The following is a 17,636-nucleotide window of genomic DNA, read 5'->3' as shown; positions in this document are numbered from 1 at the left end:
CAGGCATGTGCCCTGACCGGGAATCGAACCTGCGACCCTTTGGTTCGCAGCCTGCGCTCAATCCACTGAGCTAGACCAGCCAGGGCTCCTTTTATTTTTAATAAAAGAAATGTATGCTCTCATGTGAAGTGTTCTTAACACACATGCACAAAGCATACAAGGAAACTCTGAGAGGTGTTGAATGTACCTATTGCCTCCATTGTTATAGTGGTATCACAGGTGTTGGCATATGTCTACACTCATAAAATGTTACCCCAAAGACAAGTGTAGTTTGTGTGCATGCATGAGACCTCAATCAAGCTGTTTTTAAAAAGAAATAAATGTATGCTTATATTTTAAAAGGAACACAAGAACACCACAGAAAACATAAAATGAAAAATAAAATTCTCCTCCAACTACACTATCCAGATTCACTTATGATTAACAGTTTCTTGTGCAACTTGCCAGAAATGCCCCCCAGGGAGTTCTCTGTAAAGTCCTGATTTGCTATGTACTGGAGTCGCCCTGATGTAACACAGTGACTGGATTGCACCATATCTGGGTTACACAACTGCCCAAAGCAAAGCAGTGCACCCCAAGTACCACCTGAGCTGCTTGAAAGGCAGCTGAAAAAGAAATCACCCAGGTCTCTTTAAAAATTAAGAAAACCAAAATTCCACTTCTGCTCTTGACAAATAATTCATCAGCGTAACAGTTCCCACTTGCACATACTGGTTGGCCCTGTTCTGTTGGCACAGATGGAGAAAATACAAATATCTTAGGAATCTGATGTGATTCCTGACTAATGATATTTTCTGCTTCAGTCTTTCAGCCAAGAAATAATCAGAGAATAAGAGGGGCCCTATTTTTCTGTCAGGGATATTCACGAAGAACTCAATTTCAGATAATCCAGCTGTGTTAGAAAAATCAAATTTGGTAGCAACAAGAAAAACAATCATGGCAGAAATGGAATGGAAGGAAATAAGGACATGCAATTTGATCATGTAAATATGCCCCAAATGAAAATAATTGAGATGAAATAGCTAAAGCAAGAGGTCCATACTGAGATAATGTGAGACAGTTCAGCCCGTTTCATACCTGGCTTGGAGGAGGGGGATTTACCCATTCGGAGCATGGGGTAAATCACAGACAGAGTTACAGAATGTTAAGAAAACACATATTACAAAGTTCTTCAAAATGTCCGCAGATAAAATCAGCTGATAGAGCATATGGACGGTCTATCAAGTATTCTTGGGAGGGGACTGTAATAGATGCCAGTACTTGAGTAAATCAGATATCATATAGGGCAGTTAGAGATCACCAGGATCACATATTTCTTGACTATATATCTAGAAATACAGAGATACATAGATAGATGATAGACAGATAGATATACAAACATTTGTTTTTTACTGTCATCTGTGTGCTAAATCTCAACTTTCTCTCTTTTTAAAATAAGATTTATTTATTTATTTTTAGAGAGGGATGGGAGGGAGAAAGAAAGAGAGAGAGAAACATCAGTGTGCGGTTGCTGGGGGGCGTGGCCTGCAACCCAGGCATGTGCCCTGACTGGGAATCCAACCTGCGATACTTTGGTTCGCAGCCCGCGCTCAATCCACTGAGCTATGCCAGCCAGGTCAACTTTCTCTTTGAGTAGCTGTACAGAACATTATATGTCTGTGAACTTATACATTTCTTTCGCACACCCCAGGCTTTATCCAAACTGAACTGCTGCTTGTCCATTTATGGTCTGCAATTCCTAAGGTCTGTGCTTTTATCTGTGCTGTTGCCTTCATTGTGAATGTCCTTTACTTTAATGCAGTCTAATGCCCCCCACCCCATAGTGGGATTACCAAATAGTACCCTCCTTTCAAAGCCCAACTCCAAAGCCTTGCTCAAAAGTCACCTCTTTTACCAGGGTTTCCCAGATTCCATGCTCACTCTCTCCACCCAGCCTTCCACATTCACAAGCTCTCTCTCTTTTCCACCATCATAGGACTGAGTGTGCACCTCTTATGTGACATTTGCCACTAGGAGATGTCTGCATTGTTAATGCCAAAGGGCATATTTTGCCTGCCTTACTGGTCTGTCAACTCTTTGAGAAAAAGCATTGCATAGATTCATCTTTATACGCCTCATCCAGCATACACACCCTAAACACACACACACACAGAAAAAAAAAACACCTCAGCACAGTGCCTTTAACCACTTTGATGTTCATATTTGTAGAGAAGTTGTATTAATTATGGTGGATTTCTACAAAGAAGTTGAAAGAAATTTTGTTTGGATACAATAGATAACCTGAAACATGAAAATTACTGGCAATTGCTTTTATTGTACCATCATTGTGATTTTTATTGTCAGCTACACCTCAGCAAATGCCTATTGTCGGGCATTAATGTTATTTCTAATCCTCACTGCAACTTAGCAATGACCTAGGATTATCCCCTATTTTCCAGATGAAGAAAATGAGTCTCAGAGAATTGAAGTAACTTGGCGAAGATCACACAGGTAGTGAAGAGCAGAGCTGGGAATTCAACCCAGGCCTACCTTACTTCAAAAACCTGTGCTGTTTCCATTAGCACATTTTTTTCAAAGCACTTTCACAACTATTATCTCATTTGTACTGCACAGCAAAATATGTGGGGTTGGCAGAGCTGAGTATACTCCCTTGTCAGCACCCCCATCCACTGCTGCATCTCCCGTCAGCACACTCCAACCCTGCTGTCCAGTCCCCCTGAGGGTCCACCACGACCCCCTTTAGCAGTCTGCAACCCTACAGAGGCAATGCCACCCCCACTGCCTGATTAAGACCTTTACTGATGAGCCCAAGCATTAGAGGATAGTCTCCTATCCTGTGATTTTAAAAATGCTGAAGCATAAAACTAAATTGTATCTTGCCCTGGCTGGCGTAGCTCAGTGGATTGAGCTCGGGCTGGGAACCAAAGTGTTGCAGGTTTGATTCCCAGTCAGGGTACATGCCTGGGTTGCAGGCCATGACCCCCAGCAACCGCACATTGATGTTTCTCTCTCTCTCTCTATCTCCCTCCTTTCCTTCTCTAAAAATAAATAAATAAAATCTTTAAAAAAATTAAATTGTATCTTTAACTGACCCAAATGTACACATGCTGAGTTTTTAAGCTTCTTTCTAGATTTTCTTTTTTTGTAAATTACTTATATTTTTTTATTTTAAAGGGTTTTTTAAAAGATATTATTTACTTATTTTTTAGAGAGAGGGGAAGGGAGGGAGAAAGACAGGGAGAGAAACATCAGTGTGTGGTTGCCTCTCACACACCCCCTGTGGGGGGACCTGGGCCGCAACCCAGGCATGTGCCCTGACTGGGACTCGAACCAGCCATTTTGGTTTGAAGACTATCGATCAATCCACTGAGCCACACCAGCCAGGGCTCTTTCTACATTTTTTCATACCATCTTTCTTTCTCTCCTCTTCCCTACCCTCCCTCCACTCTTTTTTCCCCTCCCTCTCTCTGTTTTTCTCCCCTTTCTTCTCTCTCTTTTGCAAGCTGATGCCACTAGCTTGGACTTAATCTGCTTTCTGGGTGAACCAACATTGGCAAACCCTAGAGAGCAGGGCTCTAGGAAGGTCCGGATTCCTACAAAAAGTACCACCAGCAGGAGAGGGGTTATAGCAAAGACCCCCTCTTCCTCTGCTAGGTTGTGAAGATGGTTTATTTTTCTATTTTTTTAAGATTTTATTTATTTATTTTTAGAGAGGGAAGTGAGGGAGAAAGAAAGGGAGAGAGAAACATCAATGTGCGGTTGCTGGGGGCCGTGGCCTTCAACCCAGGCATGTGCCCTGGCTGGGAATCGAACCTGCGATGCTTTGGTTCGCAGCCTGCACTCAATCCACTGAGCTACGCCAGCCAGGGGAAGATGGTTTCTTAAGTCCTTGGCTAGGGCAGCCTGGTCAGTACCTCAGGGTTTAATGAAATGATTAAGAAACTCTGGTAACACTAGAAGCTCTAGTAGGCCAGTCTTATCAGGAAACAAAATATAGGACCACCTGAGTGATATCATCTGAAGGATGTCAAACTTGTACCGTAGTCCCAGAATATGTCTACCCATAGAAGGGCCTTGATGTGGCTACAGCCTTTCAGAATGTCATATGAACATGCAAACACCCCCAAGAAATTTCTTTCCAAATTCTATGAGTTCGTATCTCAATAAGGGATACATTTTCCCAAAGTGGCAGCTGATCAAGGGGAAAGGCCACCTGAGTAGGCACAGGCCAAGAAACAAAATGAGATGTTTTGTTGAGTTGTACACGTGAAACCTGTATGGTTTTGTGAACCACTGTCACCCAATACATTCAATTAAAAAATAACCTCAAATAAACTGAGAAGATGGTAAATGTTATAAAGGGAGAGAAAAGGCTGACACACTTTGACTCCTTCAGAGCTGCACTGGGGTGGACCCTGCTTCTATTTCACAACAGGATGTTCTGGATCTCAGTCATATGAGTGAGGGAAATTCTTGGAAAGCTTTGCAACTTCTAACGGGCTGGGCAGCTCATGCTGTCCCAGCGCTGTATGGTGTTGACGGCAGTGAAAAGTTTCAATGTGTGCTAAGCACATTATGGGTTAAACGTACGAGCATTCATGCTGCAAGTCTAATGTAACTAGAAGAATAACAGGTTGAACAAAATACACACTGGGGTGGGACTGCCCCTGAGGGGTAGTTGGGCACTGTGCCAGGGACCTGTGGAGTAACCTGTCCTGTTGACTTTTCTCCAGGGTGGGAAGAGGGAGGAGTAGGAGCTTCCGTCGCTTGGAGATGCAGCCCACCCAGCTTTCGGGAGGAAGACCCGGGCAGAGACCTCAAATGTCTCAGATTGTGCATGTGCCGACAAAACAAAACGATGAATCTTGCTGGAATGTACGAAATGGAATTTTATCTTAGTTAACCTTTCCCTTCCCTCTCCCCCTAAGCTAACAGTCAACATGTGTAACTTACTGAGAAGCCGAGCATAACTGCACTCTTTTTCATATCTGTTCACTGAATGTATTTGTCTTCTCTTTTTCCTTAAAACTGTATTTGTCCAGTTAACAACACCTCATTTACTTAAAGTGCTTTCATGACCAGTCAAAAGGCTGCATACATTTGATTGTGTTGTGAGTATAAGAAGGATCAGAGTGTAGGAGAATCATGGTAAGAGTTTGCATGTGATTCCTCTCCTTTTCTTACTTGAGTAATTCAGGATATTAAAACTACTTTAGGCGTTTTGACAGAAAGTCAGCGTAGCTCTTTATTTCCACTCAGAATAATTCTCTATGCTTAGGCAGTTTGGAACTTGTATTTATGAACACTGAATTTGGTCTTTGCTCTTTTGCAGGGGGTGAGAGGGGATGAAGAGGCCCCCATGTTTACCCACTGGGTAAATAGACCTGTAGGCGAGGCACTGTTCAGTGCTTTGGTCCGTGGACGTTTTAAACATCTATCTTGGCTGCTCCATAATCCCCTTGTTCATCATCTCATCATCCCCGCTTAGATGCCGCCAGTTCTTATTCTAGAGTATTATTTGGTAAAGTAAATCATCCATAACCCAGTCAGAAAGAAAAAAAAAAAAAGCCCTCTGAGTGGGAAAAAAATCAATGCCATAAAGTGCATGCACTGTAGATTTCATCATAGGCAAGCACCTGGTCAGCCCTACACAATTCCAGCAAGTGTACCTATCCATTTTCCAAATCACAGGTAGTTAGAAAGAAAGTGGGATTACTGTGGCTTCTTCTTATTCTTCTTATTAACATTTATTGGGTACTACTAGCTGTTAGGAAGTGTGTTAAATCTTTTCCAAGCATTATTTCACTAAATCTTTGCAACAATTCTATAAAGTACAATTAATAGCTCAATTTTACAGTTTCATACACTGAGTTTTAGACTGAGTTTTCGAAGGACTAAATAATTTGCCAAATTTATATATACTTCTGAGACACAGACATACAAATAACCGTTTCGTAAAGGGCTGTATGACAGCCTAATAACAAAAAGAGTAAATAAAATACAAAAGGAAAATAAATTACAAGAAGTTGGAAAGCATAGCAATTCGGAGATATTGAATTTGGAGACGGGCCACTTTATACCTCTCCCAGCTTTTAGAAGGTAACATGGTGTTACAACACAGGAAAGGAACTGGTTTGTGTAAGTGTGACCCCAAACCATTAACAAATCAATTAAATTATGTTCAAAATCACTTACTTAAGAATGGAGAAAGAAGTGTAGTCCTTGCTATAAATATTTCTCTGATTTTCTTTCATTGGTAAGGTAAATATCCACTGTGTGTTTTGGATTCTCCAAGGGAAGTCTTCAGTTATCTGAAAAATGCACATAAATAGAACACGTTATTCCCTGATGATGGCCGTATTTTTATGTGTGGTGTTTTTCTAAAGAATAAAACATTAAGAGGGAGGAAGGAAATATAACCTGATTTGCAAAATATTTTCCTTTTCTTTTCAAAGCCTCTTCATTCGGCTCCGGCTAGTCCAGCCTGTCCATTTGCTGTGGTTTGGGCATATTCCACCACCAGGGTTTATCCTATTATGCTGACTAATGTGGAACTGACCATTTTTAAAGGCAACCTGGGAGCATGACTGACTTGATCTGTGGCTTGAAGTGGCCAAAGACAATCCCCAACCCCAGTCTTTACTGGGATTAAAACAGCCGCCTCTGAGCCTTAACCTAAAACGGCCAAATGGTCCATGTCCAGGGGGTGCCTGGGATTTGCCATGAGAAGAGAAGGTGAGATCTTGCACAAGGTTAATTCTCAAGTGCCCAGCCCTTAGTGAACACCTGAGCACTGCCTAGAGCCCCCGAGAGGCCCTAGGGAAGACAGGAAACCTGGGCTAAGGCATTCAGAAGGAGCCTGGGACCCTGCACATCTGCTACAAGTACCCTTCGACAAAGTTGGCCTCATCCACCGTCTTATCCTATTATATGTTGCCTAGATCTGTCCATGGTAACATTTCCAAGAAAACATTGCAGGGAGGGACCCTAGGGACTGAATAGGTGGGCGGGGGAAGGGGCCGGGGGGCTGCAGGCTGCTCTCTGAGTGAGAATTAAACAAACAGCCCAGTGTGGATAGAGTGAGGGGAGGTTATATGAGACAGACATAAAAAATTAAAGTCCCAAACCACTGTGGTCATTCAGAAATGTTTGCAACTTTTCACAAGGGCAGTGGTATTACTCCCAATTTCCTGGCCAAATATTTATTAATGTAACCAAGGAGTGAGTACATGAGGCTGTCTCACATCGGCGCAGCATCCTACTTTCCTTGCGGCTCTAAACTGTGAGGTACTGTCAAAAAAAACTCTTCCACACTCAAAATAGCTACGTTACAGAGGAGAGTTGGAACGTGTTCTGGGAGTGGGTGTGTTTGTTTGAGTTCAGTGTGTGCAGAAAAGGCAAAGCCTCCGCAGCCATTCACACACTTCCCTCCTCAGCGATGGGTACGCAGACAGCAGAGCTCCTGGACTAAGTCTCTGAATGGTAACGTACATTTATAAAGATTATTTTCTTAACTATTTTGAGCCATTTTATAAATAATATGCATGTGTCTGCTAACGCATATACACATATATATTTAGTCAACGATTGCTTGTTTTCTCCTGTGGCTGGTCTTGTGCGGTTACTTACGGGGTATGATTTCTGAGGTGTCAGGACGAGCTTCCCCCCCCCACCTCCTACCCCAGCCACCCAAAAATATCTCTTGGGTTGGCCCACCACAGAGCCTAAAATTCCCACAGTGCTCGAATGAGTTAGTCATTGAAAGCAGCTGTTAAAATCCAAGTGTCACACTGAGAAATGAAGCAGACATTAGAAATTCAAGACTATGTAAAACAGAAAAGAGTATGGAGAAATTGTTTCTAATATCATGTTAAGTTTCAAAAGGAGAATGCAAAATGACATGCACAGTCTGGGTCAGATGCTGTTTGTAAAATGTCACGGGGTCAGAGCCGGCATATAGGACCCAGCTCGTAAATATGAGCCTATGGTAAAAAGAACCCAGCACTGTCGGGCAGCCTTTGTTCTGATTTATTCTGAATGAGTGCTTTCCACAGTTTCTGATCCTCAGATCCTACTCTCTTCACAGTGTATCACGAGATACCTCCCTCTGCCGCTCCCCAGAGGCTCCTGTTAATCAACCTTGGCAGGGCCCACAACCCCACCTCCTGGAAAACTCAAGGAGCCTGACATCTGCCTGTGACGAGCTCTTAGAGAGGCCTCACAAGAGCTCACGCAATCTCTCTTGGCAGCAAACTGCCCAAGCAAGCCCATTTCCTCAAAAGATGGTGGAGGACTTTGCAGCCTCCTATATTGCTCTGAAACTAGAGAATGAAATTCTGCAGGCCCGGGTGCAGAGGCTGATGGAAGAAAATGCTGCCCTGCAGGCCCAGATCCCAGAGCTCCAGAAGCCCCGAGCAGCCACCCAGGAGCCCGCCAAACCCTCAAAACCCCCCGATCCCTCAGCATCCTGGGACCCCCCAAACTCCCCAGGGTTTGAGGAGTCCCAGAAGCCCAGAGAGCCCCAGGCACTTCCAACTGCCCAGGGGCTCTCATCGGCCTGCGAGTCTCAAAAGCCTCCAGAGCCTACGGAGCTTGAGAAGCCCCTGATGGCCCTGGAGGACCACAAGCTCCCAGGAGTCAAGGAGGCCCAAGAGGCCCCTGATACCAAAGATGCCCCAGAGGCCCAGGAGGCCCAGGAGGCCCAGAATTCAGGGCTGCGGGATCCCCCAAATGCTCAGGAGCCCCAGGAGACACCAGAAGGCCAGGAGACCTCAGCATCCCCGGAGCCCCGTGAGCTTCAGGCTCCCCAGGAACCTCTGGAGTCTCACTTGCCCCAGGAGCCCCTGGAGGACCTAATAGCTGTTGAGACACCAGCCGCTTCTGAGTTGCTACAGTTCCCCAGTGGGTTAGAGGCTGAAGCCTTCCCCTTAGAATACCCTCTGCCCTTCAAGGGGAAGGCCCCGAAGCTGCCCGAGGGCCTGGTTCAGCTGAATAGTTATGTGAGAGTCAGAGGGCACCTGTATCCCACGGAAGCAGCCTTAGTGAGCTTTGTTGGCAACCGCTTCTCAGGTGAGGCGGGAAGGTGGTTCCAGCCCTTAGTAGAGATTCAAAGCCCCCTGCTGGAGCAATTTGAAAGCTTCATTCAAATGCTCCAGGATGCTTTTGACAATCCAGAAACCATGGATGATGCCAACCACCACTTCCGTCAGCTTTGCCAGGGGGAGGACCCTGTCCACCAGTGTGTGACCCACTTCCACCTCATCGCTCAGGTGCTAAACTGGGATGAAAGTAGCCTCTGCATCCAGTTTCAGGAAAGGCTTGCCAGTTCTATCCGAGATGAACTGTCTCAGACAAGCCCAGCCACCAACCCCTCTGATATGATCACCCAGTGCATCAGCCTAGAAGAAAAGCAAAGCAGTAAGCCCGATGTAAATGCAGAAGGGGCAAATGCCTCTGAGGAGAGAGCTGGGCCCGAGAGTCCACCAGCTGAAAACAGACCTGTGCAGGATGCAAACAACCGCCCACACCTCAGTGAAGCTGAACGGGCCCGCCGCCGTGTTGGCCACTTGTGCCTCTACTGTGGTCATCCTGGTCATTTTGCCAGAGATTGCCCTGTCAAGCCTCATCGTGCCCAGCAGGCGGGAAACTTCGAGGCCCGGCGGTAAGGGGGAACCCGGGCGGGCCAATCTACAAATACGCATCCCCCTCACTTCCAATATCCATGTCCCGTACCCTATGGCTTACTGTTGAAATTCGACTGGGAAGACGACAATTCTTCGAGCAAGCGATGGTGGATTCAGGCTCCTACAGGAACAGCATTGACCATTCCGTGGTTCTTCGAGAGAAGCTGCCCATCCGCAATAACATCTTCCCTCTGATGCTCGAAACAGTAGACGGACGTCCACTGATTAATGGACCCATAACTAAGGAAACACCACCTGTCGAAGTTAAAATTGGAAACCACGTCGAGGAGCTCCAGTTTGATATTATTCATGCACCACGATACCCTCTGATTCTTGGAATCCACTGGCTTGAAACACACGACCCAAACATAGAGTGGAGTACCCGCACTGTGTCCTTTCCATCTCGTTATTGTCATTACAACTGCTTCAAGCACAGGTGGAATAGAAGACGTCGTGATGAAATAATTGCTGGGTAGATCCTGTGTCCTAGTGACTGCTCCTGGCAACCTGTCTTCTGTTACCTCAGCTGTCATCAGCATTTGCTGCTTCCAGAAACTTCCACTGAATCTCTGGCAATGAACAAAGGCTACCTGTACAACGACCCTGCCTCTTGGATCATGGACTGAACCTGACGAATTTGAGCTGCTCTTCTTTCACCAAAACTGCATGCCCCTTTCTTTTGAACCCTGCATTACTGCGGGGCTGTTTTAATTACAATTTATACTAACAATATGCATGAGAATAGATATTAGAAACTAACATGGAGAAAGTATAGTTGTTAGACTGACTTTATTTTTTTCTTATCAAGATTTTCTCTAGCACAACAATATATTTCCAATAAAAATAAATTTGCAAGTGGTATTTTTTTAAAATTCAATAAACCTTGGCAATTTCTACTGGTGTTTGAATTATTTCTTAGCTCAGCAGAGGGAAGAGGATAGGGATAAGTAAGTTGGGAGGAAATGAGGGGGTTAGAAAAGGCTAAAAGTTTGGGGGAGGTCCTAAATATCCCCGGGGTAGTGATGGGTCACTGGGTAATGGGGACAGGGGGAGATGGAGGCAGTAGGAGATTGGCTGGGGCGGAGGGAGATGCGGTGAGGTATGGTGGGGGGGGGCGGGGTGGAAGGCTGAGAAGAGGGTTTGTGGGAAATTGGTAGGAGGCTGGAAAGAATTCAGAGAAGGGTTTCGGGTTCTCAGGGCAAGGGTGAAGGGAGGGGGAAGTTTCTACAAAAGTAAAGGGAGAACTAACAGAGCCATTGAGAAGCTTTAAAAAAACAGGATTTTTATTTTAATTTTTACATTTAAAAAAAATATTTTATTTATTTTTAGACACAGGGGAAGGGAGGGAGAGAGAAAATCAATGTGTGGTTGCCTCTTAGATGCCCCCCACTGGGAACCTGGCCGCAGCCCAGGCATGCACCCCAACCGGGAATCAAACTGGCACCCCCCTGGTTCACGGGCCGGTGCTCAATCCACTGAACCACACCAGCCAGGGCTAATTTTTTAATTTTTGAATCATAATATATTTTACTGTATTTTTCCCATGGCGATTTATCCCCCTATATTTTCTTCCACTTCCATCCACCCCCCTTTTCCCCTCACAAAGCCACCCCATTGTCCATGTCCATGAGATATTTCTCTTCTTTTTCTTTTTTCCTCCACCCCTTTACCCCCCAACCCCCACCCTCTGAGCTGTCAGCCTGCTCCCTATCTATGAGTCTGTCTCTGTTTTGCTTGTTAGTTCAGTTGGTTCAAATGAATACTACACAGCTGTAAAATAGAAGAAAAATTTTACCTACTGTGGCAGCATGCACAGCCTTGGAGAACATTATGCTGAGTGAAGTAAGCCAGTCAGAGAAAGACAAGTACCATATGATCTCACTCCTATGAGGAAATTATTGAGCACCTTTGAAAAGAAACTTCTCGGACTTTCTAAGGTAACCAACCAAACAAACAAACAAACAGAAAAGACACTGGTGAGGTCAATGAGACCGCTCAGTGACCCAGCTATACCATGAAGTGACAAGGTCTTATTCCTTGCACCAGAGGATCTGCCCTAGAGCTCATGCCTGTTAACCTGCTTGTGCCGGTGCATAGGAGTTGGATGGCAGGAATCAGCTCCAACACAGGCAGATCATTAGTAGCCAGCTGTGCCTTTCCTACATACACAAGTGGCCATACTGCTTGCATGACACACAGGAAAAGCCGGGTCAGAGAAAGGAACACACGTCCTTATGGACATGAGAGGGGCTAGTGCCGTGTATTCACTTAAATCACACACACACACACACACACACACACACACACACACACACACTGTGTGTGGTAGGAGAGATGGAGGGGCTGCAATCTCCGGGTGAGATATGGGGAGTGACCAAGGCAGGTAGACTCTAGTGCATGTCCTCTGTGTTTTCCACTCTCCCTTAGGAGTGTCTTTGAGGCCACTTGAAGGAGATTACACAAACAATCAAATACATGGTTGTTGCCCTAGAAGGGGATAGGCGAGGAGCTTACCATTCAGCGAGCCACTAGTATATTTCTGCTACAATGCCAGGCGTGTTATACAAATTAATTATGTCATTATTCCCCAGAATGAGCCAGTAAAGTAGGTATGTTTGCTTCTATTTTAGCCGTGAGCAAACAGAATTCCAACAAGGTCAAAGTCACAAAGCCAGTAAGTAAGTGGTAGAGGCCTATTGGGCCTCCAAAGCCTGTGCCCTTTCCCCTACACCATGCCAATGTCCCTAATGCAGTGGTGAGGGCCAAACAAGATTGTGGCAGCTCAGAGGTAACCCTGAAAATGAGGGGAAAAAAACAAAAAGGAAAATTGTTAAGGACCATTTGGCTTGTAATTCTGTTTGCCCAGTTCCCTTGATCTCAATCGCAACGCCCTCACTATCTCATTCACCCCCAAACTTACCTCTTTATCTCTTGGAGGAGTTCTTCTTGTTTAACTGATGGCACGGCCCCATTTCAGATTACATGGTATTGTTTCATGAGAGTCGGACATGCAGTAATAGTCAGTGACCAGTAGGGTCTGTGCCTTTTTATCTAGAAGCATGTGCATCACTCCTGGGATTGTCTCCTTAGACTCTTTAATAGCCAATCTCCTGTGCTGGACACCTGAATCGAATATAAAACAATACCGAATGTAAACTGCAATTGAAAAATATAAAAAGAAAAAAGTAAACATAAAAATATAAAAACATTAAAAACATTCAGTAATCCAAATCCTATATAGCTTTAAATTGTACCTCTTCTAGTCCTTGTTAGCCTTCCCTTCCTCTATGAACAATGTAACATATTTTGCCATGACACACCACCACCTTGTGGTGTGCGGGTACCTTTCCCAAGATAGATGTCCTACATCCCCCCTCTCCAGCCCTCACACAAAAATACATTGAGATAGAACCTTCCATATCCCTACCCTTGATAGCATAGCCTAACGTAAGTCCTGTTACTTAAAAGTTCTCCACAGCGACTGGTGCAATGGCAGTGAGTTATCCTTACCCAGAGAAGGGTGCTTATTTGTATATTATGGGCTCTTCTTATTTTTTGTCCTTTCAGTCGCTCCTCTGTACCCTTAAGAGCAAGCACTATTTGTCAATGCAGAATTCAAGAGAACACAAGGACATGGGGACAAAGCCAAAGGGGGGTAGGACCGAGGGTGAGAAGTGGGGATAGCTGGGGTAGGGGGGGAAGGGTTGGGGGAAAATGGAGACTACTGTACTTGAACAACAATTAAATATTTTTTAAATAGAAAATAAATAAGTACAGTTTTTGCATATGTGAAAAAAGAGAACAAAAAAGCTTTCAGCAGGGACAAAGAAAAAATATCATTTCTTTGTCAAAATAGTTGGAGTCAGGGAGACTGACTGTGTCAATTCCCCTTGAACTAAGAGGATTCACAGTGCGCAGGACTCTCAATGTTGACACTGGGGCAGTTCTGAGAAAACTGAGATGGCTGGTCAGCCCACCTGAGTCCTACATTGTTCTATCTAGCTATAGAGGTTATTTGACTATGGTGCAAGTCATTATTTCACGAAAAGAATCAATTAGCTCATCACAGAATCACAGATTTTGTTAGTTTTCAAAGACTTAAGAAGTCTGTCCCTTTAATCTCGCAAATGAAGAAGCTGAGGAGCCCCAGAAAAAAGGAAAGCTACTTAATGTACTGTTATGCCAATCTCCTGACTCCATATCCAGTGTTCTTTTCACCATAAATCACACTTCTAATCCAGTAGTTAAAAATCAAGGATGTGGCCTTGGCTAGTGTGGCTCAGTGGATTGAGTACAGGCCTGTGAACCAAGGGTCACTGGTACAATTCCCAGCCAGGGCACATGCCTGGGTTGCAGGCCAGGTCTCTAGTAGGGGTGTGGGAGAACCAACCACACATCAATGTTTCTCTATCTCCCTTCCCCTTCCCCTCTTTAAATAAAATCTTAAAAAAAAAATTAAGTATGTGGCCAGCACCAACTTAGATACTGTGGAGAGAGACTAAAGTACAATGAAACATTTATTCACAACGTGCTCCATGAGAAAAATTAGCAGGCATTAGACCATTATACAGCTAGCATAGATAATCAAAAGTGTGGTGGTAACAAATACACCAAAATGAAACAGTGCACAAGCTGATGACACTAACAGTGATAACTATCCATCAATAAGCAGCTGGGTTTTGCCAGATACTGGACTTGCTGCTTCAGGTCTTTTCAACTGTATGCAAGGTAGATACTATTAGCCTCAGGGTCTAAATCAAAGCAGTGAAGCCTGCTGAAGTGAGTTCACTCACCAAAAGTCACACTACTAGGAAATGGTGAACGCTAAAAATAAAACCTGGTCAGTCTCACTTTCAAGTTGGAGTTCAAACCACTGTTCCTTAGGCTGAAGAATCTTCACTCTTCATGAGCTACTTTAGCAATATTTATTCACTGGACATGAGTTGTATCACCTTAGATAAAGATATTAATTTGTTAATGCATTCATTTATTTAGTCATTCAACAAACATTCACTGAACGCCTTCCATGGGTCAGGCACAGGCACAGGATTAGGGCAAAGAAGAGGAAAAAGGAAGATAAAGAGAGGTACAGGGATGTCTTAGAACCACAGTGTGATGGGAGAAGCTGTTGTGTGACACATGGCTGTGGTGTACAGAGGACAGAGTGCTGATTCTGCTCCAGACTGAAAACGTGTGCTTTGAGCTGAGTCTTGGAGAAATCTCACTGGAAACGTGAGTAGGGCAGGGCATTACAGGTTGAGTACAGTGTACACGGAAACAGGACTTGGAGGGAAAAATCATGGTGTGTTTAGAAAAGATAGTTCTGCCCTGGCTGGTGTGGCTCAATGGATTGAGCATCAGCCTGCAAAGCAAAGGGTTGCATGTTCTATTCCCAGTCAGGGCATATGCCTGGATTGCAGGCCAGATCCCCAGTTGGGGACACAGGAGAGGCAACCACACACTGGTATTTCTCTCCCTTTCTTCCTCCCTTCCTTCCTCTCTCTCTCTAAAGTAAAGAAATAAAATCTTTAAAAAAGAAAAAAAATAAAAGATAGTTCTATTTCACTGCAGAGTAGGAGTGGGCACGCAGGTGTGTGTACAGTAGGAGTATGTGTTTCCTCTCCTGCTACAAGGTAATGCACATTCACTGCAACAAGGTAATGGGATAATATATAATGCTCATATATAGCAGAAGATTTAAGTAGGAAAGAAACGTGATTAGTTTGTATTTTAGAGATTTTGATAGCAATGTGGAAATGGATGAGAGAGAGCCACAAAATACCCTTACATTTTTTTACCTTCTTAGGTTTTATGAAGATGGGTTCAAACCATCAAACACAAATAATTACAAATGATTGAAGCCCAATTTTCCTCAAATGTCTGAGTTCTTACTATGAACAACACACTGAAGTATGCACAAACACACAGGATAATGTCCCTACCATCAAAAATTTTACAACCTGATAATGCACAAAGGTTCATGAATTATAAGAAACAACCTTTCCATTTGGTCCCCATCACTTTCAATTTTTAAAGACTACATGGAGAGATTTTCTGAAAATATATATTCTGTAATATTTGGCACAGATAAAAAGAAAACAGTTCCCCCTTGAGCTACATTTTCTAAGTTTGAACTTTAACAGGAAAAATGATCTCTATATATTTTGGTAGCCACCCTTTCTGGTTTGTTTTCTTAACAAATATTTCATATTCCGTGCTCTTTTGGTGTGCCTGCCGCAGTCATGGTCCCTTCCCTGCGTGGCAGGGGTCAGATGTGCTCCAGTTCTCAAAGTGCCTGTGTATTTCTAAGCACGTTTTTTAATGGTCTTGTAGGGACAGATGATTTTAAAAATTCTAAAGGTGATAAACTTTAATATCTAGCATTGTACTAAACATCAACTATCAAATGACAACAGCAAAATAGGCATCAGCGTACTAGGGGTCAGGACATTAGGATTAAACTGATTAACCTCCCAGATTTGTCACTTAGTAGCTATACCACCTATTTCATGTATGAAATAAAGGTAACAAGACTCACTTTACCTACCCAGAGAAGTTAGAGAAAGCATCAAATTAAAAAAAAAAACTCATGTAAAAAATCATTATGAAATGTGAAAATACTGTGTAAATAAAAAGTATTCTAACTTATGTTTGTAATAATAACCCCAAGGACATTCATGACACTAAAATGGCTGTTTTAATTTTAATGTCACAGACTTCTCGGAGGTATTGGATATGTGTCCAATATTCTATATAGTCAAAGCAAGATCCAATTAAGCTAATATAAATATCATATTAAGTAGTTTTGGTACTATTATAAGCAAATTGCTTGAAAATAAAAATAACATTTTTGGCATGTATACCAGCACTCTGTTTACCAGAATATTCTATTATTTAAATTGCCAATTCTTTTCCATGGCATGCAACTAAATGATCATTCACTATAACTGGTCTGAATTTATTTCTTCGTCTATTTAGCCTAACCCAAGAAAATCTGTCAAAACAGATTAATCTTCAGGCCCCAACAAGAGAATATTAAGTTAAAAATTAAACTTTATAGGACTTTTCCATATTCAATGTATATGATTTCCAGGTAAAAAACAAAAGGTAAAAGGTCACAGTTGTACTGGCCTCTGAGCAAGTCATAACTCTATAGGAAATTACCGCCAGCATCCTTTCATATGACTAACAAGCTTCTCATTTCGTTTATTATTCTGCCTCACAGTGATTCAAACATGTGAGAAAGTTTGGCGAAGGGTTTTCGTTTGGAGAATGTGGGACATATTTCATCCAGGTTGGTGGGGGAGGGAAGAAGGAACGAATGCCAACAGTAGTCAACTAATTGTGTCTGCCTTGGCTCCAGTGGGAGGACCATTATGTATTCCGATACAGATGAAAATGGGATATGGCACAGAAGCGCAGAACGGTCATGTGTGCGCGGGACATCTGGCAACCTAACATTCGCATGGGAAAAAGAAAGCATGAAATTTTACAACCATACAGAACAAAATGTCTGAAACTCTATAGCTGAGCTCATTGTTTTTCTTAGCCTTTCTCATTGCTTTTTTCCTGTCAGTTACACCACAGATACCACATAACAGGCAACAAGTGAACCAGCTGCATTGCCAGTGGAGCTCTTATAAGGATTAGAGGAAAAGGCAGCTGAACTCCAATATTACTAAAGGCATTTCCAAAACGACGAATACCAAAGGGAATTTCTGCACTTCAACGTTTAATGTTTAACACTGCCTTCTGTTGTAAAATTAGTTGTGTTTGAAGAAATGGAGGAAGGAGAGACCAATAAGGGGCAAGGCCAAGTAAAATCTGTATACGAATTAATGATATTTAATGGAAAATCTAAATATGTTCCAATAAGCATAAATAATTCTGCTCACGTAAAATGTAGAAAGTGAAATCCCTGCCCTAGAAAATACCAAAAATTGGCGGTCTCAG

General features: G+C 43.3%; 1 protein-coding gene across 1 annotated transcript; it reads left to right on the top strand.

Annotated features, from left to right (window-relative positions):
• The first annotated feature begins 7,271 nt into the window (after positions 1-7,271).
• Positions 7,272-10,514, top strand: RTL3 (retrotransposon Gag like 3). The gene is made up of 2 exons (XM_028522164.2): positions 7,272-7,482; positions 8,087-10,514. Exon 2 carries the CDS (start codon positions 8,283-8,285, stop codon positions 9,663-9,665), a length of 1,383 nt encoding a protein of 460 aa, XP_028377965.1. The 5' UTR covers positions 7,272-7,482; positions 8,087-8,282; the 3' UTR covers positions 9,666-10,514.
• Positions 10,515-17,636: the final 7,122 nt, after the last annotated feature.

The sequence above is a fragment of the Phyllostomus discolor genome, chromosome X (assembly GCF_004126475.2).
Source record: "Phyllostomus discolor isolate MPI-MPIP mPhyDis1 chromosome X, mPhyDis1.pri.v3, whole genome shotgun sequence".
Classification (NCBI taxonomy): Eukaryota; Metazoa; Chordata; class Mammalia; order Chiroptera; family Phyllostomidae; genus Phyllostomus; species Phyllostomus discolor.
Note: the sequence above shows the minus strand (reverse complement) of the source record. Positions and strands in the feature narration are given on the sequence as shown.

What these genes read in the sequence shown, in the direction of transcription:
- RTL3 (XM_028522164.2), top strand. Translation starts at nt 8,283, where the DNA reads ATGGTGGAGGACTTTGCAGCCTCCTATATTGCTCTGAAACTAGAGAAT.